Raw genomic sequence first — 24,083 nt, forward strand, 5'->3', positions numbered from 1 at the left:
CTAGCCAGTACATTGCGTGTCCCCTCTGCTAGTCACCATAGTCCCACCACTACCTTTCCTACGTGAAAGGGGAAACAGTTTTTTGTTCTGACCTGGTCAGTTGTTTCCCGTGTGTCGTTCCCTGGACATTTCAACTCACTCTGCGTGGGACCACTTTTTTGCCCCTGAGCTGGGTGTTGAAGGGGTTGGATATTGGGTGGAAAGTGGCTGCTGGTCCTCATCTCTGTGACTGCAAAAACCAAAAATAGTCAAGGGATGAAAATGAGAGAGCAGAGCATAGGAGCAGATGTGTGACGAGGCTTGGAACTGCTGAGGGGTGTGGGGAGTGGTGGAAGAGAGCTTTCCTTGGTAGGAACTGGAAAGAGCCTGCTGGGGACAAGTTTATTTGTGCTCAGTGTCACATGCATCTTATTGCCACATATGTGCACAAAAGAGCAGTTCACAAAAGGAAAAAAATTGTAATTCCTGTTAAGAATGTGTATATGCAGCCTTGTGAAAATTTTGTGATTCTCCAGGAGTTTAATATACAAGGTCTATTCTCGCTGGCTGGTGATACTCTTATTCCAACCAGCGCACTAAGTATTTGGTTTCATTCCAAGAGCAGTGTAAAGCATGTTTGATATATCATCTTCATTGTAATCCTTTTCCAGAGGTATAACGTTGTCCCTGTCTCATTTCAGAACTGTAGCTGCTGAAGTCAGGAAGCAGATCTCAGGGCAGTATGGAGGATCTCCCCAGCTTCTCAAAAACCTCAATATTGGAGGCAGCGTCTCTCATCATACAACTGTAAGTAATGTTTGGAACATGGAAGACTGAAGAAGGTGTGCATAGTTATTTTGATTACCATTTGGAAAGAAATTGCAGTGCTGACAGGTTGTTGACATAAGCGGCCCTGTTAACACTGAGGAGAATAATTCCATGCAAAGCCTGCTAATTTTGGAGGTCTCTATCTTGCAAAGCAGTCAGTGTGGCTGGGGATTTGTGTTTCTGCAGAATCTTTGTAGGACAGGGGGCTACCCATCCTGTTAGTTGTTTTATCCCAGAACAGCCTGGACTGGCCATTAAATTCCACGTGCTTGTGTGGTTCTGTCCATGAAGAGCTCTTTGCAAGCTCATGCACTTCAGCTAGCTGTTTTCTTGTGTTTCTTGTCACTCTTGAGAGTGGGACCACAGTGGCTCATCTACTCTTCAAAGGTATTTTAAATGTTATTGTGAAAGTTGAATGTGGGTATGCCTCAGGAATGTATGTTTACTTAGAAGTTTACATTCCACTTTCGGGAGCAGCTGAAATGTAGGCCACGTTGTCAGAATCACCCTTTCTGAAGTCATTTTCTTACATGGCCTACCAGTAACCTTCAAAATTTATTCAGTGTGATGGTAAAAATTTCAAGAGTTCAGCAAACTTTTTCAGGCTGGAACTGTGTTTTTGGAAGCATTCCTTTGACTTGGGTTGTTGCTTTGGGTCATAGCAGTTTCTTTTTTGGCAGTCAGCTTAGAAAACAAATACTATAGCATCTTGTTTTCTTCAAAGAGGGTTGATTAGGTCAGGCAGTACTGGAAATGTGCCCTGAATTTGATAGTCTGTACAAGCATTCTGAGTTTACAAGAGTTCTACTCTTGTTTTGGAGTCAGGTCCTGTAGAGTTTCCTCAGCTCATGTACTGCTCTGTGTCCAACGGAATGCATTAAAGCTTCCTCATACAGAGCACGAATGCGTCCTTGGAGCTAGTGTCATCTCAAAAGGGATCTCCAAGTCTAAGTTGACCCCTAGCTTAGAAGAATGACTTCACTGCAGGCTGAAAGTTCACCTTCAAGGAGATCCAGCTGTGCCAGAGTCACTGGGAGTTGAAGAGGGCTAGAATTGCTGTCATTTCCCACTGTATCAGCTGTGTGAGTACAAGGAGACCAGAGGCTGGCTTTATCAGCTGTGTGCCCAGCCTTAATGGTGAGTGAGCGTGAAGGAGGAGGAGTTAATGAGAGCGGTGTGTCCAGGGCTAATGCTTTATCACAGCAATCTCTGTAGGGGTGTGGAATGATAATGCAAAGTCCTGACTTGGCAGTTCTGTATGGTCTTTTGCATAATCCAGTATTAGGCAATAGGGAGGGACCCCTGCTATTAGTGGCGTACACTGGATGGAGCACTCAGGGTCATTGAATCCACTTCCCTGCATTAATGGATAGCTGAGGAATAGACGCCTACTTTTGAAGGACCCACTGGATGTCCATCCCACAAGCTTCTGTGCCTCACTTGTCTCACATGTGGTTTCACCTTGGAACAAGTTGGCTGAATTGCCTTTCTACTCCCCATTCCTTTCATAAAGCTCTTGCTTCTCTTTTATATACCTCCAAGCTGTTCCTCAGCCAGCCATATTTTTGATAACTGTTTTTCCTTGTATCACCTCCTTTTACCCTGAATTGTCTCTTCGACTTTTCCTTCCTATTTCTAAGGTTTTTCCGTTCTGCCATCATCAAAGTGTGCCTGCTCAAATCTTCGGTTCTGTTGATCTTCATATGTAATTCTCAATGCAGGATCAGATTTGTTGGTCACAGTATTGTCAGCCCTGTCTTCAGTTCTGGTATCCCTTATTATCCTGTTGCTGTTGTGTTTTCTAGCAAATACATGCAAGAATCTAAAAATCCTGGAAAAGGGCGTGCTAGCTGGAAGCAGGCTCTCAGCCTTTCCTATCAAACTGCATTGCATGTTGGTTGATGTGATAAGCTCCTAGTTTGTCATATTAAATTCTGTGCTGAGCAGAGATGCTCTTCAGAAGCATGATTAACATGGAGCGATAGTTTGTAGGGAATAGTCTGTAGGAAAAGTATATTTAGTTAAGTCACGAGTCTATATCCTGAGGCTGCATAATATGACAGAGGTTCACTTGGACAGAATTTTGGGTTAATTTCTCTCCCTTAGGCATCCGTCAGAATCTGCTGTGCCTGCCTGTCCTGGTTTGACAACAAACATTATGCAGGGAGAAAGCATTACTGCTGTGAAGCTGAAGTAGCTATTGGCTCTGGAAAAGTTTGGAAGTTTGTGTGTTGTTAAACTTTTACAGAGAAGAAATAGAAGGCCCTGAATCTGCATGGCAGTTTTGTGTAGCCATACTGGTTTGAAAGCCAAGAGCAGGGTGCATAGTGTGGGTTTAAATAGGAAATTTATGCTAAAATGTATGGATGTTTTAATAATGCTGTGTGATTGAGCTTCATGTGACTGTCTCCACAATGGCAGCAAGTTGCACTGTTGAGTGCGCAGCATGGAACTGGAGGAGTTTTAATGATAATGCGGATGTGGTCTCTCCTATCCAGTGCATCTTGCTCATCGTGTTGAGCACTTCCGTACATAGTTATGGTCCAGATAAGGTCACACCACTGATTTCACTGTTGGCAGTTGCCAGCAGTAGCTGCTTATGGTAATTTGTCTGAGAGTCTTACCACACGCAGTCCGATAGGACATTTTTATGGAGAAGTGTATGCTTTTGTGAATGAAGGGCCCTCAGCACTGTGCTCGGTTGGGCCTTTTCTTTCTTGTTGACTGAAGCCAGCGCAGGGACTTTTCACACTCAACAGGCTTGCGTGTGGTTGAACCTAGGGTAAATGCAAAAACCTGTCAGCTGAATTTTAGCAAGTCTCTTCCCTTTTGCTTCACAAGCAGCAGACAAAATGCTGCCAGAACTGTTTCTAATTTAGTATCTGGTAGAGCTGGGGAGAAGGCACTGCTTTCAAATGACTGTACAGGAGCTTGTGGTTTATTATTGTCAGCCTCCACCCTTCTGCCACTTTAGGATCAGCTGATTTTAATTGCACATTCCTTAAACCACAGATACAGGTCCAAAGCCTTCAGAGGCTTTTCCTGTATAACCTAATGTGCTGAACTGGGACTCTGCAGGATGCAGTCCTTGCAGCACTGAGCTTTTATTTTTGAAATCCAGAACAGAAGGCACTAATAGTTTGTTACTGAGAAATAGGAGCTGGTAAGGTCCTACAGTTAGATGAAAGAGATTTTGTTTTTTGAAGTTACTTTTGCAAGTCTCTCTAAATCCACTGGTAAATCGAGTGTGTGTTTGCACAACCTTGCTGTAGGCGTTCTGGGTTGTAAGCCATGTGCTGTGTTCATCTTCGGCGCATTGAGAGGTTCAATATTTCCTCGTGGGAGCTGGGGCTTCTCATCACCAAACTCACTGATTGAATGCACTGAAAGCAGTGAGCTTGCACTTCCTTTCAAAGAATTCCCTAGCATCTTGCAGGATGGGGTATTTGCTTTGTTTATTTGATGAACTGGACTGTTTACTATGGGCTATTATAATCCCTCGTGACTAACCACTTTCTTTTCTTTCCCAGTTTATTTTTTCTGTTGAGGAACTGTTTGTGCTATGGTGCTTGTTAACTCTGTCTGCTCACCCTCTGTTGCACCGGTCATCTCTGCTCATTGGTGCATGCTGCAGTGTGGCAGAGGCCTGATTCCTCTCTCCAAATTTCTGCAGTAGTTTTACCTGGATGAAGCTGGATTGTGGATTGTCAGAGATTAGCATGAGTTACTGTTGAAGTGACCCAAAGTTTTCTCTGAATCTTGGTATGCCTGCCTTGGTTAACTGCTTTGGTGCAGGAAGAGCAGTTTTGGTTTGTATCTGCAAAATGGGCTCACAGTCTGGTTTTCTCCCTCTGTCTGCTGTCCTTTTATGAGGGCAGGTGATGTTATCAAAGGACAGAAAATAATCACTGGGTATCTGGACCTCTCTTCAGTTGTAGCCCAGCTGTTTCTGTGTCTTGTTCTACATTCAGCAGCTTTTGTTGCTTAATGATATTTATATTTTTCAAATTAGATGAAGATGCATAAAATCTTGGATTTCTGAATACTTTACTTTTGAGTGCCAAAGATAGTCAGTGAAATGTTTTTCATTGTTGTCCAAAACTTGATTTTTTTTTTCCTAAGAAAAGAAAAAGTTCTTGATTTTTTTTTTTTTCTTAAATCTTTAGAGGTATATTTTAATTAGAAGAGCAGCATTTTACAAAACTTGCAAATAAGCAGAATGAATGTATAATCAGTTGTTTTATGGAAAAATGACAGCTGTTTCCAAAGGATTAAGGGCAATATTTCCTGTCTGTTGGTGTATGTTACTGCATAGTTGAAGGTTAGTATGGGGAGGAACACTGTTATAAGCAATGCAAATTAGTCTGGGAATAAAGGGGTCTGGATTCTTGGACATGATGTGATCTGACCACATCTGCTCTCAGCGCTCCATTTTCTCTGTGTAAAATAAAGGTGCTGACATTTACATATCTTTGTAAAGCACTGCTGGGTTTATGGGCATTATCTGGGCTAATTGAAGCTTTGTCTTGGATTTATTGGATGTCAGACTTTGGTTGTGTATTCAAGGATAGTATCTAATTATTCCAGAGAATATAGGTTCCTTTGTATATTTTCATTGTTTATTTTAGCATCATTTAAAAGAAGAAGAAAGGATAATTTGTGCAAATGAATGGAAAACACTGCAAGGGAAAACATGACAGTATCCTATGTGGCGTAGAAAAGGGCGTTTTGAAGTGTTCAGAGCCAAGTAATTTTATCGCCAAAATCACTAAAATGAAAAGGAAAAATGAGCCAAGTCTTAATGCTCTCTCGAAGCTGATTAAGGCTTAATAGTGACTCCCATTATATGTATTTCCTGGAGGTTTTGCCCTGCCTTGCTGAATGGTGTATCCTCATCAGACAGGGGAGGATGGGAGAGGCATCCACATCCTCTTCCCTGCCTCCTCCCACTGGGGATTACTCACAGTTAACTCTGCTCTGGTGCAGGCACTTTCTTTAGTAAATTGCAAGTGCTACATACTGTTTCTAAGATCAGTAATGAGTCTTGTTGCGGAGATCAGGAACATTTTATATGTTAAGTTGGTGAGTCTGGTATCCCTTGAAAAGCTGCTGAGTCTCATTTATCTGCAATAGCTTAAACAATTTATACATTAGCAGAGATAACTAATCTTAACTAAATGTTATTATACCAAGTAAATTCAGTTACTTAAATGAAGCATTTGTGACAGGCCTGTTAATAAATACTCAGAATCTAAAAATGCCGTTAAGTCCTACTCTTTGTTTGTTAAAGTTAGTCGTGACACCTCTTTTTCAGGAATAAGATGCATAAACGAACTGATGTTTAGTGGAAATGCTGCTAATACCCTAAACTGCAAAAATTTCTTAATATCGGATTCAAATTGCAATGTAAAAATTTCCAGTGGAAGTTGGTCCGCTTGCAGACTCTTTCATGCTAATGCTGCCACGGTCCCAGCAAGCAGCAACGGGTTGGAAGGCTGCTGCTTCACGATGCTAAATTACGGCTGCTTTCTCCTTCTCAGCTGTCTGGCTGCTGCTTGCCCACGGAGGCTCAGGAGAGCAGGCGGAGCGTGCTTTAGTACCAGCTGTAAGACTGCGTGAAGGAATAAGCCTATGTCAGAGGACACGTGAGCACGTAAGGTGTAGATGCGCTGCTGCAACAGTTCCTTTGTATATACGCGCTCGCAGCCTTTTGCAGTCGTAAGGCAGCTTGAGTGCGTTGTTAGCCTTATTAGCGCTAAGCTAATTTGAATGAGACCCGCGTCTATGATCTGGGCTAGCAGGGTTGGGTGGATGCGCCCAGGTTTTGCACCGGTCTGGCCCAGCGCTGTCGCTGTGCAGGGGCGCTGGGGTGGCTCTGCAGAGCTAGCTCTCAACAGCAGGCAAGGAGACTCGAGGCTGGAGATCCCCAGAGCTCCGGTCAACGGGCTGAGCCTTACTCCGTGATGGCCGTGCCACTGCAAGGGGGTTAGCTGGGTGCTGGGGCTCATTGCTGGAGCCGCCAGGCAGGGCTGCGCAGGTGCACAAAGCTGAGACATCGGGACTGTCTGTGCCCAAAGCTGGCTCAGACTTGCGTGGTTTGTTAGGAGAGGCTTTGCTCCCTGTGAATGTGGCAGATGCAGTAATTTCTTCACCTGAGCACGTACGTAAACCACTTCAGCTGTCCTCTAGTGCTGCTCTTGAGCTAATAGCATAGGCAGCTCCACACGACGCCAGCTCTGGCGTCTTCGTGTGTCTGGTGGTTAATCCATACCCTGGATAAATTGTCCACTGATAATTGAGACGTGACTGTGCCAAGTATTTTTCGCTCAGAAGAGCGTGCACGTTGGTGGTTACCACCGTTCACTTTGCACGGTTCAGAGCCGCCATGGTTTGCCTGTGTGAATGCTAAGGGTCCAGAGGGATCCGTCTCTGCAGATCTGATGTAATGTTTCTGCCAAAAGTGGGAAGTCTGTGGTTTTCTGCAGTCTCTGGTCAAACTGTTTGGCTTTTTCATTTCTTTAATAATGGAGCTTTGATGTTTTCTTTGTCTCAGTCTTTGCGCTCTCAGTTTTGGCACAGTTTATCAGAGGGTAGCTCTTTCAGATCAGTCTCAGCACTTGCGTTTTCTATATCAAAGTCTTTGTATTCTTGAAATGCTCTCTTGGTGAAATGACGTGATTCTTAGTCATCAAAGAAGATACTGTCTGTCTTCTTACCCATCCTTGGAGGCATAATTCGTGTCTTTCTGGGTTTGGTAAGAAATTGCTTTAGTATTCCCAGATAACTAATTAATCTCTGATTAATATTAATATTTCTATACCCAAATGGTTTCTTACATTAGCAACCAGTTATAATAGCAAATAACCTAGCAATATTTGTACATAAAACATCTCACTGGTTTTGTGATTGGCTGTTACTTGTTATATGTAGGATCTGTCTTTAGGTAGGTATATTTACAAATATTTCCTTTCATTAGAGGCTTTTTCCATTTCAAGCATTGTGATATTACATGAATTTGACACACATTACAAATCACTGGGCTTGTCTGTAAAAAGAGTCCAGAACTTTAATATTAAATATTCTCGGATCTTAAAAATGGAGGCTTCAGATTATTTCTAAAACAATTTTTGTCTTAACAGAGAAAGCTTACAGAAATTTTTGAGGCATGTTTACAGTTTGAAATGAAGGACTTTTATCAGCTATTCTCTATAGTAATTACGTCTTTCAAAACACCATGCAAAAGAAGTAATAAGAGCTAGAGCAAAGCAGGAGATACGGAACTGCATTCCAGAGGCAGTATGCATGTATGTGGAGGTAATGACTGCACTTTATGGCTGGGGAGGTGTCATCCTTGTTGAGGGTTGCTAGCTGTCTGTGGTTGATGAAAAGCAGAGATTGCCTTGGAATCTCCTTCGTTCATTTGAATATTTCCATATATTATAAATGCAGCCAAAAAGTTAAATGCAGGAGTTCTCTGTGCTTACCAGTTATCAGGCTTATGAAATTAGGGGTATGGGTTTTCTGAAATGCAGTAATGACAGCAGATGAATATGTGATTCTTAGAATTTGGATCCAGTGATGACCATTTTTGGAGTAAGTGTTTAGGTGAAAGAAAATGTAATTTATGCAAGTAAAACATGTTTTTTAATTACTTGAGCATTCTCAGTGGTTAATATTGCACTGCTCATGTTTCAAAACCTTTTAGAGTGACCATGCCCTGTAGTTCACACTTAAAAATAAATCTGATGACTCTGTTTAGCAAATATATTTCTTTAAACCGTTACCTTCTTTAACTTGCCTGCAAACTTTATTTTTTTTTTTAGTGTGTTACATTTCCTGTATTCTCAGATTTATGCTGAGTCCTTCCTATGGTACATCAGATTTGACTCTTGTTGCAGTTCCCTGAGATACCAGTATCCCTTTAAGGGTGACAGGATTTTGCCACAGCAAGAACAGGCCATCTGCATTCCTGAATGCTCAACAAGGGAAGTGACTGTTTGCCCTGGAGACCTAGTGATAGCTAAGAGCAGGCTGGAGCTCAGCTTTGAAATGTTAATCTGCTTCTTCTGTCCTTCCAAGATTTTGCCCAGGGAGGCAGTGGGTGGGAAGTTGGTATTAATTTAGAATTTGAAGCTTTGGCGCAATCTGTTACAGTTTTACCACATTATAAATTGTTTAATATTTAAGGAGGTATTGAAGTTAAGATGGAACTTTGTCCTACTTTCAAAATTGGCAAGAAATATCACCCTGATTTTGCAGAAGTGCTTAGCCGCCAAGTAAAAATAGTAGTCAGGATCCTCCCTGTGATGAGGAGCTCTGCAAGGTTAATTTTTCAAGGTCCCTTATCATACCCTTGCAGGGAATTTTACTCCCAGACAGGAGGCAGGAGGTATAACCTTCCAGTCTTTGCAATCGTCATTTTTACAGGGCCCCAAATTATACTGCGATCCTCACAGAGACGGGGTCTCTGCCCTTGGGAGTTATGCATCTCATTTTAGATAAAAGGAAAATTGGTCTTGGATTGGGCCACAAGGAACTCGGGTTCAAGTCCTTGTTCTGCCAGATGCATCCTGCCAAGCCATCACGTCATAACCATTTAAAAAGCTGTTGTTGCTCCCTGTGAGAATAAGCATCTTGGGAGGGCAGAGGTGAGGGAGGGAGAAGGAAATGCGAGGGACACGGTCCTTTTCATACGCTAGCTGGAAGAGTCTGCAAAATCATAGCTGGGATCAGTTGCTTAGAGCGCGTCCCACAAGACTACTCGTGATGCTCAGTACGACGCTTGTGAGTTAGGCAACAAAATTCTGGAATAGGATCTAGAAATATCCCCTCTGCCTAGCTGTTTGTGTAGGGAAAGGATAGGTTAAAGTCCTTAAGGCAAAAATCTGAATGCCTGTGGACATCGGAGCACACAGCAATGATCTCTGCCCAGGACTACTTCTGTGCTTCCATCAGTGTCTGTGAGATGGAGATAATAATTGTCCCTTTTTCTGCCCTAGTTGCTACTGTGATCCCTTACTGACCTTCTGTACAGTGCCCAGGAGAGCAGACCTTTAGTCTTTAGGTACTAATGTAGGTGTAATTGGTTCAGTAAGGCAGCAAACTGGAGCGGGAGGCTGTTCAGGCAAGGGCATGTAACGATGGCTTATTAAATGGCATGCTAATTAAATACTTATCCTTTGGTCATTTCTTGAGCACGATGGAAAAGTGCATCTGTGGCAAGTATCCTCATTGCCTTTGTTAGTGAGGCATCCCTGCTGCCTTTTGAATCACCTCGCACCGCACACTTGTGTTTGCTGAGCTCCTTCTGAGCACGGCGGCTGCTGCCTTCCCTCTCGGTTGTACGTGGCCAACACCGCTGCTCGGCAATGCCCTGGTCACTGGGACACGTGGGAAGTCCTGCTTGTCAGAGGGGTCTGCTCTGCGCACGAGGGAGCTGGTTGCGGTCGTCTGTTCTCAGGAACGCCACAACAGCAGGTCTAATACAAATCTGCCCTTTTCATTTTATTTTTGGCTTCCTTGGTGGGGTGGAATAAGCCATGAGCTTTGCATCACGGTGCCCGGGGTGTAGCTTTCCCTCCGTGTTAGCCCTTTGCTCCTGTAGTCCTTGGGTAAGATGCTTGGCTTGAAGTAAATGGGGGTTTGTGTTACCCTCCGTGGTGTTATGCCACGTTCCCTAGCAGAGGATCCTTCCCCTGTCGCCACATTTGTGCAGATGCTGCTTCTGTAACTGATGATGATGATACAGGTAGGTGCTCAAAAGAAGGACATAAATAGGACGGAGACACGTTTCGGCTAGCAGTGCACTAAAACTACAGCAAAATACAATGTTTGCTGTCTAGAGAAGGACAAAGTCAATAGGAAACGAAATTTTATTTTCAAGCTTTTAAGGGGATATAACAGTGAAGAATAACACAGCCTTAAAGAAGAAAGCTTGACTGTCCCTGTTGCAGGAGAGTTGTAAACCTTTGAAATAGGGTTTCGAAATGCAACTTCTGAGAGCTATAACTGCAACAACGCAGATGCACCTATGGAACGTCTGCCTTAAATAGTTTATATAAACCAAATCAATCAGGTTGTTGTCTTAGTTAAGCTGACAGAGTGTTTGTCTATGGTCAGGTTAAGGACATACGTGGAATCATTATTTGCAAGCAGTGTGTTTGATTCGGGGTAATTGGGCTGCGTAAGTCTGAAAAAGAGAGAGTCCCATTTGATTTCTTCTGTACTTTCAGTTTATCAGTACTTTGTATTTGGTGCTTATGTTGGCAGGGAGCAGGTTATGCCCCTCTTACTCATACTGAGCAGCCCCTTTCTCCCCATGTAGTCCTATTCATTTTAACAGCACCAGAATAGCACTTGCACTGAGTGAGGTGGCAGTGTCTGATCCTGGGATAAACACTGAGTGAAAACTGTGTTAAGGAATTGTCTGAAAGGTTGTCCAAAATTTGATCTGTAATTACAGTTTGCACAAAATCAGAGAGTATTTTTCAAAAGAGCAGCAATCGTGATTCTGGGAGCAGGCTTTCCTTTGCATATTTTTAGTGTGTATTTGCTATTAATTTAGGCTATTCCATAGTCCTGGTTGGGAAGATGGTCAGAGCTCCTGTACAGCTTTGGTTTCTGAACAGCCTTAATAAACTCTTCTTGGAAGAAACGGACGTGCTGTCAGTGATTTCTTACAGTAATGCTCCAGTATTCCCGTTAGGTTTATTAGCCAGCTGGTAGGTGGACTGCACGTTTGCAAATACTTGGCTGAAATTGTCCCTCTGCCTCTGGAAGTCTGATGAAGCAAAACCGGCTGCATTTCATGGAGGAGATGTTGCTTCCTAGGAGCTGTTGGGAGGGATCGAAAAGGCTTTTCCTGGAAGCGGGATAAAGATTGCATTGAACATTGCTGTCTGCAGCCTGCCAGCAAGCAGGGCTGTGGGAGAGGACAACTTTACAGTCCCTCAGCTGTTCCCCCATTTCTGCCGCAGCAGATTTCAAAACCTTTTCATATGCAGCTGAAAGCAGGCCTTGCTGTTCCTGTGATAATCTGGAGATCAGCTGTACATCAGAGTGGTGCACAAGGATAAGGGCAAAATTTTTGTCAACTAAGGAAGTATCACAATCCTAATAGGCCAGGGGAGTCGGCTGTTGGGTGCCTCGTTACTTTTCCTGGTGCCAGAAGGAGGTAAGCTGGGCCTGGAGACGTGGAGGTGAGATGATAGAGCAGGTTCTGCTCCTCAGGCAGTGGTGAGACTGGGATGATGAGGGTGGATAACATGGTCTTTATCTGAACTCGCCCAACTCTTTCAGCGTGCGCCTTCAATCTGGTGGGTTTGTATGACTATTTCAGGCGACTTTGGCCAGGTTGCAGATGACACAGGAATAGCCCCTTGAATACTGTGTCTGTTCTTGGTCTCATCCACAGCTTCAGAGGGATGCAGGACAGGGGAAAGGTTAAGGCATCAGCAGTGAGAGCCATGAGAGGAGCTGTTGTGGTTCAGTTCAGACACTGGGACGCCATTTGGGTTCATTTTCCTTTCGGTGCATTTTTTCATCCTTATTTCCTCCTCCTCTTTCATCACTTCTTCCCCCACAAATACCTAAAGCTTAAAATAATGTGCTTGCCTTTTATCTGCCAATAGTCTGACAAGAAGTAGTTCCTCTTCATAACCATGAATTTATGTTTGGCCTGTTTGCTCAGGTGCTAGACAATATTTCTGGTTGCACAGATGGTGAGTCCAATACAGGCTTCTGGGTTTGACTTTTATGTTTGTTTACATCTTCATGGTACAATAGTTATCTGAAGAGACAAACTGGAAAATTGTGAAGTGCAACCTTGGGCCTAATCCTGAGATGTACAAAGGGCTTGGAAACCCCCGGAGCGCCGACCCGGGACCTGGTGTTGGATAGTCCCCTAAGCGCTGTCTGCCTTTCCGGATTAGGTGGGTTTTTTTAACTAGCGTAGCCAGTTCATTCATCTTTTGTCCAATATATTACAATGCTCTTGTTGGACAAGTGAAATCTGAGATGTGAAATGCCAGGGATGGGGAAACACGGTGTGTTTGGGGCAGTGGCAGTCTCTGCCCTGTGTCTGCTTGGTCCTGCACGTCTCCATCAACTCTGTCCTAATACAGGAGTTTTTTTTCCTTGTCTGTTTGTAATTTTCTTCTGTTTATCAGGATGAGTGGATTAGAAAGATCAGAGGGAATGAGGAAAAAGTTCCTCTTTGTTAGCCGGGGGAGATGCACAGGTAAATGAGTTTGTGCAGGTTGCATGGTCAGCTCAGTTTTGCTGAGCAAGTGTACTGGAAGGTACCTCAGCTTTGGAGCTGCCAGCGTGGAACGGAGGTCAGCAGGAGGAGTAGAATTCAGTCTTAAAATGTTAGGGCTTAAAAATAGGGCCAGTTAAGCAGCTTTAAGTCACCCTCCGAGGCTACCTTGACCCTCTGGCCTTCTTCCAGTGAGGGTCTTTCAATGTCCAGCGCAGCTGCATCACTGCATGGATGGGGCTCTGGACTGGCAACGAGAGGACCTGAGGGAGTGCCTTTTCCCAGCACCTCTGCTACCCAATGCCTCTGTGGCTTTTGCCCAGTGATTTTGTTATTTTTATCTTCATTTGCAAGGAGTCTCCATTTCTGGGTGCTTACTCTACTTTGGTTTTGAGGTTTATCGGTGGAAAGGATTGTATGCACTCAAAAGTCGCAGTAGTATTATGCAGCAGGTCTTCTGAAAAAACATGCACTTTTAGCAGTTCCTCAATAATAAACTGTCACACTTCGCTGCTGGATGTTTTGTCAGGTATCTAGTGCCAAATGGAGCTGGTCTATCTGTATGTAAGAAACAGATAGTGTGGGGTGATGACATGTTAACTGTAATGTGGGGAAGAGCAATGACAAGTTCTGCTCGTTGTGAGTTTGGCAGCGATGAAAACAGTTAAAAGTATCTGATCTGTATTTTCAAAAGTTCCCCAAATCACATACTTCAAATTCATTTCAAGAGTTCAGGATTAGAAGGGGAAAAAAGGTTATGGGGTCAGAGTTAAATAGATGATGATGACGATGGTGCATTTCTTTACACAGAAATTAACTTGTATCTTTTACCTGGATTGCAGAACTAAATACTGAGTTTCTAGACATCATTTTTTTTTGGTGGACCAGATTCTTATCTGGCATAAAGTCATCTGGTCCAACTCACCTGACTTTATTGGAGTCACGCCATTTTTCTGCTGAAGGGTTTGTCTTCTGTATTTTAAGAAAATTGCGCTATTCATTGAAGTTGGCTGTGGTAGGAGAGATTCTTTCAATACCCTCTGTGTTAGCCGAGTCTTTTTCCTTGAATAAAAAATTGACTCATTTCACAACTTTTTGGCAATACAAGTTTAAAAACTAGAATTTGAGATTGGTATAGCAATTTTTTTGAGACGCACATTTAAAACTTAAGTACTAAGTGTTGTTTTTAAAGTCATTGCCAACAGAAGACAAGCTACAGGATAGTTCCCTGTCCCACAGAAATCATCTGGATGACAGTAAAGAGGAAATAGTAGAGAAAAACTGCTGAATTTTGATGTGTTTTTGTGACTCATATTAAACCACTCAGCCTCACTGGGATGTGCCAGGGAATTCTAGGAAATCTGTCAGTTGCTGTAGAAACAGGTTCCTCAAAACTTGTTTTTAGTGTTTCATTTTCTTAATGTCTATGTTTATGTACAGCCTCATAGGATAATGATCTCATATCAGAATATATATATGTATTTATATAATATACATATGTAAAGACACAGTTATGCAATGTATGTATCCAGTTTATGTGATTTTTTTTTTTTTCATGTACCTAAAAAAAGCTCACTTTTTTCAATATGGTGAGATCAGTACCCCCAGTGAAATCTACTGTTTTCTTGAATGTGTGTTTGTTCAGTCATTCCTTGTGCTTTGGGTGCAAGCTTTGTGCCCAGTAAATATGTTTTTTAAGCAACCATTTTATTTAGAGCAGTGCCTGGCATGGGCAGAGTCATCGTGGCACTGAAGGCCCTAATATCAGGGAGAAGAGGTGGTTAAACTTGTACCTGTGGTGGATGAACATTGTGTTTTGTGTTCCCCAGAGAACTGATTTAATTCAAAATAATGTTAGTCCTTAGAGTTCTGGCTTCGTGAGTTTCTGGTAAATCAGCCCGTGCTCTGGATTCCTGTCCGGGGGTTGTGCCTTGGGGCCAGAGGGTTCTTGCATCTAGCATCAGGGTGAACGTTCCCTTTGTGATCAGAGCAGTAGCATGGTAAAAAGAAATCCAAAGTCATACATGTGGCAAATACAGTGTAATATTTTCTTCTGATGCAAACTAATGAATTTCTTGAAAATAGATGATTTTTTTTTTTTTTTTGAGATGATGATGGTATGCATCCTAGAACTGTCTGGAGAAGTATCAGGTAAAAGATAAGACATGAAAAATAACTATATGGTGTGCTTTAGCTAAGATGAACACCGCTAGGGTTAATTGTCATCTGATGTTAGATCAAGTTTCCTCAACAAGGCAGAAGAGCTGGTTTAAAAACCAAAGTAGAATATATGTGTGTGGGTTGGGTTTTTTTTTTCTTTCTCTCTGTTTTAGGACCCTTCCATTGCTTGTTTTTTCCCAGGTACCGCTTACAGAAGCAGTGGACCCAGTTGAGTTGGAGGACTACCTTATTACACACTCGACTGCAGTGGAGTCCGGACCCCTGAGAGACTTGCTTGAGTTTCCTCCCGATGACATCGAGGTTGTTTACACGCCCCGAGAATGTCGAACGCTTGTGTCGGCTGTGCCTGAAGAGAGGTAGGAGGTGACAGGGTGACACCTTGCTCAAGGGAATTAATTGTTCTGCATTTGAGTATGTGCAAGGCTGAAGCCTGGAGTTTTTGGCTGTAAATGCCTGGAAGAGTAAATACAAACCTAAGTGAAAGTATGTATGTTTAAGAAGTCATCATCATGTCTGTGATTTTGAAGGTGTTTGTTTTTATTCTTTTAACAGTGAGATGGACCCTCATGTGAGGGACTGTGTAAGAAGTTACACGGAAGACTGGGCAATTGTGAACAGAAAGTGAGTTCCCCTGTGGTATTTGTCAGCTTGATTTCATATTTAAATTTTTGCAGGGTGGCTAGCTGGTATGAGGAAGCTCAAAAATTATTGTCCTGGCTACTGATTCCGTGTGCCCTGGCTTTTAGTTGCCCAGCTCAGCTGAACTGATGCTTTGTGTTTAGCTGAAATGATGCTTTGTGTTTTGAAAATTAGATCTCAGATGTCAAAACCCCTTGAGGCAGTTTTGAAAATCTAGGCCATTTTAGTCAACAGTTGCTCCTTTAGAATGGTAGAGTATTTAGGGGATGCGAACAAGTAAAATTACTTCCAGCATTTGTTTCATTCTTTGTTCTCTATGTTTTTAGCTCTTTTTAGAGAGAAGTTGCATTAATTTCGTAATGATGTAAGATTCATGTGCAGTCAAAACCACCTAATAGATAAGGTGTCCTCTGCAGCTTTCATTTGTTCCCAAAGAGACTTTGAGAAAGTATGTAATTTAAACAAATAATTGTTAATATTTGAACTATCACGACATTTACCTAATGAGTTAACAGTTTAGAGAATGTGTGTACATTGATTAATTTATGCAAATTAGCAGGAAGGTTTCTGAGTAGATTTACTTGGAACATACACTCTCTCGGATGATTGAAAGTCTGATGACTTCAAGAGCTACTGTCAAGGAGTAAGTGATCCATGTGATGTGCATCACCTACAAGTGACTTGACTACAGCTACAGCTCTGCCCTTGTGGCAGTTGCTACAATTCACTGGTTTAATGTTGTCCTGAGAACCACTTCAGGGGATGCTGAAGATATGCTTTGCAGTGCTAAGATGACCTAATAAAAATGTGTTTTGTAATCTCACACCAAAAAAACCCCAAACCCCCACCCAGAAAGAAACCTGAGAGAGATGCTTTATTAACTCCCAGCCTTTGTGGGCAGAGTCTAGAATGCACAGTAGGCTTGGACAATGTGACCCACTCAGCCAGCACACCTCTTGGTTTCTCAGCAACTTTCATTGGTCTCTGAAATACCTGTTTGTTATTCCTGCACTGAGGAGGTTTAGTTGGAGGTAGTGGAGCTTTCTGTCCTGTGCAGATCAGCTGCACATTGTGTTTTGTGTCAGGGAAAGCATGAAGCTAAAGACATCAAAGTTGCCAGAGTGGGTTGAAGGTGTGATGAGTGATTGTTGAACTATAGTCAAAGGTTGTCTTGCCCCTTCAGAGGAGGAGAGGCACTTCCATAAACATTCATAGCAGATTTTACTTGGATAAAATCATGGCGGTGGACTGGGTAGAAATAGAAGGGTTACTGCTGGAGCAGAAGAACCCGAAAGCCTAGCTGGGAAGGATTAAATTATTTTTCAAGTAAGGATGCTAACAGGTTTCTCTTAATCCATCCTATTGGATGGTTACAAGTGCTTTGGCTAGCTCTGGGGGCACAAAATCCAGCTCTTCTAGTTTTAGAAGAACATGACTTCTGATGTGCTATCCTCTCTCCCCCACCCCAAGGGAAATAATCTTTATGTCAATCTCTGTCTACAGTTCTTTGTAACCAAAATATTTTTGGGGGCAGGCAAATCCATCCATTCATTGATTACTTTAATGGTATTGGAAAAGCTAAGTAGGTTTTCTTTACTGGCCTGAAAAAAAAAAAAAAGTATGTTCTTATTTCAACCTTATGGCATAATTTCTGTATGCTAGATATGGCATGATTTCTGTATACTAGACTGATGGCAGTAATGATCACAAGCACCTCTGAAGTCAGGTCTGATTTAGAATGAATTTTACACTTGTTGGTGGAGCTGTGATTGAAATGCGGACATCCAGGTGAGGATTATACAGATCGTATTGTTCAGCTCTTGGGAGTTATAACCTAGCGAAGAAAATGCTTTCTTCCTTTTTCTCCTCCCTTTCATTATCCACTGCTAGCATGTCCATGGTTTTCACATATCTGTGCATCCTTCTGTGGTAACTTTAGTAACAGGGCAGGATAAGAACAATTGATTCTAGATGTGACCCCAGCACTACTTCAGAACTGACTTAAGAGTTTGTATTGTAAGGAGACTGTGGCTCTGGCCATATGCATGTGTAAATATAGACATAGTGCCATTTGGTATCCAAAAATTTGCTAGTCAAAGAGATCTGATCTTGTCAGCAACAGTAGACAGACTGTTTACTAGCAAGCGCTCTTACACCCTGGAAAGCTCTGAAGGACCTGATTCTGCTTATAAAGATGCTATGGGAAGATGCTCATTTTACTTGGGGTTGTAAAGTCATATGTTTTCCAGAGGTGCTTAGGACTTCTGTGCTTCATGCAATCTTATCTGAAGTTGATAAGTACTTGAAAACTTGAAAAAGTTGATAAGTAACTTGAAAACTAATACTAATATTGTCTAAGTTACTAATATTGTTATTAATATTGTCTTCTCCAAGTCAGTTCTTGCTCTAGCAGAACCGTTGGCCTTTAATCCTCATGTTCTCAGCCTGTTTTAAGCTTGGCATCACAATCACACATTTTACAATGACCTTAATTGGCCATTGATAATACTTCTTTTGACATCACCCAGGGTTGTTTTATGGTTGAACAGAGTCACATTGTAGTACTGGAATACTGGTTGTTGGATTATTACCCAGCTACAGTGAAGGGTGACTGGAAATACTGTTTGCAGAGAGCAGTTTATGCTTTGAGAGGACCCACACTGATAATACTGGGTTTGTTCTGTAATTCTGCTTCTGGGTTTGGGGTCAAAGAGGATGCTAAGAATGCATTTGAAATACTTTGTTTTCAGATATCACAAGCTGGGAACTGGATTTAATCCCAACACTTTAGACAAACAGAAGGAGAGGCAAAAGGGGCTCCCCAAACAGATCTTTGAGTCTGACGAAGCTCCGGATGGCAACAGTTACCAGGATGAACAAGTAATGTACCTTTAAAACCTTGCTACATAAAACCTAATTTATAGTCATGTTTTAAAAGTGCAGTCCCTTTCCCATTATAAGTTGCTTTTAATTTGTTGAATCTCAGGATGACCTTAAACGACGTTCAATGTCGATTGACGATACTCCCCGGGGCAGCTGGGCATGCAGTATTTTTGATCTGAAGAACTCCCTTCCAGATGCCCTTCTCCCAAACCTGCTGGACCGAACCCCAAATGAAGAGATTGACCACCACAATGAAGATCAGAGGAAGTCCAGTAGGCATAAGGAGCTTTTTGCACTACATCCAGCACCAGATGAGGTATTTTTATATACCTGTGGATGAGACTAAAAAAGTGAAGGATATAGGGAGTCTGAAAATTGTCAGTCTGCCATGGATTTAAAGGGGTTAAGATCACCTATGTTTAATATCCATGAGAACCTTGGCTATTTTGTGGGTTGCATGTTTTTTAGCATGTTGTCTTGTCATAGATTCTACTTTCTGAAGACTGGTTTTCCTTTATGGTTATGCAATCCCCTATAATGTAGAAACATTAAAGGGATTTACTTTAGCATATTTGTAGCTGCCGATGAATGCAACATGCTGGTAAGCCTCGGATTAAATTGGTGCTAGTGTCTTAGAAGTAAAAAGTGATCCGTATGTTTGCTTCATAATGCTATTAGTGGTTTGAACAAGTGTCTTGTCTTTAATTTCAGGAGGAGCCCATAGAACGACTTAGTGTCCCTGAAGTACCCAAAGAACACTTTGGCCAAAGACTCCTGGTGAAGTGTTTGTCCCTTAAGTAAGTATCACTCCGACAGACAGCTGCATTACAGAAATTGAGAATTGAAATCTGCTGTTTTATCCACGTGCATCTGGAGTAACTCTGCTGCCTTGTTTATTACGCTTGAAGGGATGTAACATTGTTTGGTTTGGTCATAGGCTTAAAGGTTAGTTCCATAACGGATAAGTTACAGAGTACTGTGCATCAGACAGTTTTATCTTCAAGACTTTTTTGTATTGGTGTGACATAGAAAATATTCACCCTCCTTGGCTTTTCTGTGTTGCTTTCCAGCCAGTCTGTAGCTATAACTGTTCCATGTTACTAGCACGCATGTGTCACTGCACTTGTTCAGTTAAGTTGGCCAGTCATTGGTGTTCAGCTCTGTAACAAGGATGTTTAAGAGGGGGGAGAAGATTAAAAATGCTTAAGCCATAAAACATAAGACAACCAAAGATTTGCTGAAGTTTAGGCTCAACAACCTTGACTGTGTCCCTTTAAGAGTGAAGACTTTATATACTTAGCAAGCATTAACTGGAGGAATAGAAACCTGTTAAACAAGTTTAATGAAGTGGAGCTCCTGAATATAGGGTTACCTGCAGCTGGTTCATTGCCTATAACTCTTCTCTAATAACACAAGGTAAAATTTTACTGTTATTCCCTTGGAGAAATAAAGTACAAAACTGATTTTCCACACTGCTGTATTCATCTTCTGTGTCCTCAGTTAGGTCAACCCTTCTTATTAGAGAGCTTCGGTTAGACTACATTGCGGCTCATAACTGAGATATATGTGTGGGACATATCTCCTGCTCGTAGAGTACTCCAGGACCTAATATAGCCATAGAGATGAACTGATTTTGCAGCCTTTTATGAACTGGAACAACATAATATGCAGTAGCAGTGGAGCTTCCTCTCCAAAGGATGGTGTCTTTAGCATAAATAAGTTAGATGCTGGAAATTAATGATTTCTGCTATTTAAGCATCTCTTACTGACTGTAAATTATAGCAAATTGGCCCAAGTACATGCTTGTTTGTGAACCAAAGTAATCTCTGAAACCATACTTAGAGTTGTAATAGTGAGCATCCAAGATTGTGCTATCTTGGTGGCACAAGAAGTACGTAGTCTCTTCCCTGGGGACAAGGCTAAGATGACCTAAGCAGGGTCATTTTCAGGTTTATCTCACCTTTGTTGCAAAACTAAAGAAAATACCTGTTTGATGATGCAGTCCTGTATGTTGTTCTCCCTGTTGGCAGAAGAGAGTTCCAGGCTGAAAAGCTGAGAGGTCTGTGCAAGGACTGGGTGCATGGGGGTGTCCCACCATGGATTGGGCATTAATTTCATGGGAAGGCTGTATGGACAGGAGAATGGCATTTCAGCCCCTGCTTACTTTGGTGTAGGGACAGGTTTTGAATGTTTTTTAATTTCTTTAACTTCCCAGGTGATTTAACAATAAGTTTAGCTTTATTTGGTAGGTTAGTGTTTTCACTGGAAGTGTTTCAGTTAGCATGAATACTTGATAACAGTTACTCTGAAAAACTGACACCTTTCTGAGAGAGTTTTTGAAATATTGGTATTTTCTGACAAAAGTTAAATGTTGAAAATTGTCAAAATAGCTGTCTCTGACTCTCCAGAGGAAGGAGCTTTCTGATCAGTAATGTTGGGAGGAGCAGTTGGCCATTTAGCCATATCAACAGGTCAGCATAGTAAATTTGTGCATAGAACAGCTTCTCGAGGTAATCAGACGAGATAAGTGGTCCAGCTATCCCAGCTTTAAGGAAGCTGTTATGTTGCTTTGCTTAGCTTTCAAACGACACTTGAAGAAGATAAAAGCATTTATAGAAGTATGCTTTATGTCCTGTGGCCCTAATCCCAACCTTTCTGTTGGGTCAACGTGTTGAAATGGCTTTTAGAAGGTCCAGGGAGCACCAACGTGTGTCATAGTGGAAGGGAGCAGAGGCAATGCAGAGGAAGCAGGACAGGAGAGGAGCGGGGTGAATACTGGGGAGCGAGACCTCCCTTTTCAGCAGGAGCAAGCCCCTAGGTTGGCTCAGCTGTTCCTGACATCTAGGCTTAACAGTGGTCAGCCGTCACCTTACGCAGGAAGTATTTGGAGAGGGGGGATAGGTTATTCTTTCTTACAAAATGCAAGTCAACTGATTTTATGTGTTTCTTTCTTTCAAGATTTGAAATAGAAATTGAGCCCATTTTTGCAAGTTTGGCTTTGTATGATGTTAAAGAAAAGAAAAAGGTAGGTTTTTAATTACTTGAGTGATGATGTTTCCACTGAAGCATTACAAACCTGTATTTGAAAAAAAAGAGAGGAATTAATTCTGGAAACAAACCTTTATGGAGGCAGTGACATACCAGTGGTTGGAAGAATGATGAAGGCATTTCATGAACCATCTTTGTGTTCTTCTTCTGCTTAGTAAAACAGTTGAAGTATAACCACTTTTCTAAAAATATTATTTAATATGCGAGTGCCTGAAATCAGAATATATATATTGTCCAATCTTGGCTTTCAGAAGTCTCTTCCCCAGAGAGAACTTAAGTAGCTGAAACCTTTTATTTAGATTAAGTTTTTATGACTTTCTTAATCTCTTTTTCATGATTCAGCATGGTATGTGTCCAAATAACATTTTAATAATGCACAAGAAAGTCATACGTGCTAAAATTGCTAAAATCAAAACAAAACTGAGGAGTCTTTTCAAGATCTAAGTTATAGGAAATGCAAAATACATTTATTCCCCTATTTATGTTCTGTATTTAATATTTGAAGAGTCTCTTAGTTTTCCTAATTCAAGATATTAGCAGTAGTAGAGAGAAAAATGTTAAAAATATGCATTTTGACATTTATCTCTTTAAGACTTGAATTTAATGCATTGAGTTTTAAGTTATGTAGATGAGAGTATGTGGAATATTATGTGAACTTTGTTTAATATTTAAATCACATTTCATAAGCCAATTTTATCATCTCATTACTCCTTTTTTTTTTCCTCTAATGTAGTAAGTTCTTTAGTGACCTCTGGTGTTGATAACCAGCTCACATTCATTTTGGCTTTGAAGCCTTGATACAGTCAAGGATTTGGTGCTTCAGCTTAGAAAGCTCACAGTCTGTGCTTCAAGATGTGTTGTTTTTTCTTTTTCTGTGAATGATCTTAAAGATCATTTTCTATTTTGATACTTTGATATTTTTAATTCAGATAGCAATTGTAATTCCTAGTCCTGTGATGGAACTACATACCTTATGGGAGCTGGAAGAAATTTTATAGGTAGTGTGTGTTGTTTGCTCTATTTCCTTTCTTCTTTCCCACTGTCCTGCCTTGATTTCTTAATGAAGAGGCCTTTTTGTTTTTCTTTTTATATGTGGTTTGAAAAGAGGCACCGTTGTTAGTTTTTCTTATTATTGCTTTGAAATTGTCTGTTGTGTTTATGAAGAATTTGCCAAAAATAAAAAGTATAACTAATGCTTGAAGCTACCCAATTTCTTTTTTAGATTTCAGAAAATTTCTACTTTGATTTAAACTCTGAACAAATGAAGGGAATGCTTCGTCCACATGTCCCCCCTGCTGCTATATCCACTCTGGCCAGATCTGCCATCTTTTCTATCACTTATCCCTCTCAAGATGTCTTTCTGGTAATAAAGGTAAGAAATGCCAGAGAAATTTAACTTATTGTCTCTTGTTTTCTATTTAAAATAAAATATAAACAAGTCTGGCTGACTAGTTGATTTCTTATTTACATTTGGAGAGCAGAATTCTATTCTCAAAAGCATAAACATTGGCACCACAGAATTCTGTTTCATTTCAGATATTCTTAGTACGTTAAGTTCCTTTGTAACAGAAACAGTTCAGTGGAGATATGCATTATTGTATTATCGAAAAACTGAAAAAAGCATAAAGGTTTGCTTGATATAGAGCAGCTTTCTGGGGCTTGACCTTGGTTTTCATGTGAAACAATGTGCTGACTCCTTAAGATGATAGACAAGTGAGTGATTTAAAAATATATATTGATCTGAATCCCATTTCAAAAATGATATATACCCTTAAGCCAGATTTTCAAATGTCTTTAAGAATTGAAATTGCTGAGAGAGTGAGATCCATAACTGAAATAAAATGCCACATTGGCCACTCCTGGAATAAAGTATACAAAGATAAAAGTTATTTTCTCTTCTTTCATTTGATTCAATGAGCACACAAATGCTACTAGTTCAGATTGGCATTTGAATCAGTTTTTTTGGCTGGTCTCTGCATAAAAAACATCCTGTTGTAAAAAGGGGAGTTCAGTACCTGCTTTCAATTCACAGGCAGTGGTTATATTGCTGGCTAGCTAAGTCCTGTGTTTTGTGAACCCTGTTGACTGAGGTTTGTGCAAGTTCTTCATGAACTGCTTCTTACATGAGGAATAAGCTTTTGAAAATGAATTAAGACTTTCTGGCATGACAAAACAGTCCCAGGTGAGAATAAGGCTTTTAGTAGTGTTGGAGCATATTCTCATCTCCAATTTTTGGTATGATTCTTTGAGTTCCTTCTAAAAATCATGT

At 41.3% G+C, this 24,083-nt stretch overlaps 1 protein-coding gene across 2 annotated transcripts in view; it reads left to right on the forward strand.

Moving 5' to 3' along the window:
• The first annotated feature begins 677 nt into the window (after nucleotides 1-677).
• DOCK7 (dedicator of cytokinesis 7) overlaps nucleotides 678-24,083 on the forward strand; it is a 99,925-nt gene continuing 76,519 nt past the window's right edge. For both annotated transcript variants that reach the window (XM_010582299.1, XM_010582300.1), the window contains exons 1-8: nucleotides 678-786; nucleotides 15,425-15,600; nucleotides 15,797-15,865; nucleotides 18,634-18,763; nucleotides 18,870-19,082; nucleotides 19,478-19,563; nucleotides 21,725-21,791; nucleotides 23,037-23,186. In XM_010582299.1, the coding sequence (XP_010580601.1) occupies nucleotides 15,801-15,865; nucleotides 18,634-18,763; nucleotides 18,870-19,082; nucleotides 19,478-19,563; nucleotides 21,725-21,791; nucleotides 23,037-23,186 (711 nt within the window). In that variant the 5' untranslated portion in view covers nucleotides 678-786; nucleotides 15,425-15,600; nucleotides 15,797-15,800. The remainder of the gene's footprint in view (nucleotides 787-15,424; nucleotides 15,601-15,796; nucleotides 15,866-18,633; nucleotides 18,764-18,869; nucleotides 19,083-19,477; nucleotides 19,564-21,724; nucleotides 21,792-23,036; nucleotides 23,187-24,083) is intronic.

This window comes from Haliaeetus leucocephalus, unplaced genomic scaffold (assembly GCF_000737465.1).
Source record: "Haliaeetus leucocephalus isolate CR32 unplaced genomic scaffold, Haliaeetus_leucocephalus-4.0 Scaffold848, whole genome shotgun sequence".
Classification (NCBI taxonomy): Eukaryota; Metazoa; Chordata; class Aves; order Accipitriformes; family Accipitridae; genus Haliaeetus; species Haliaeetus leucocephalus.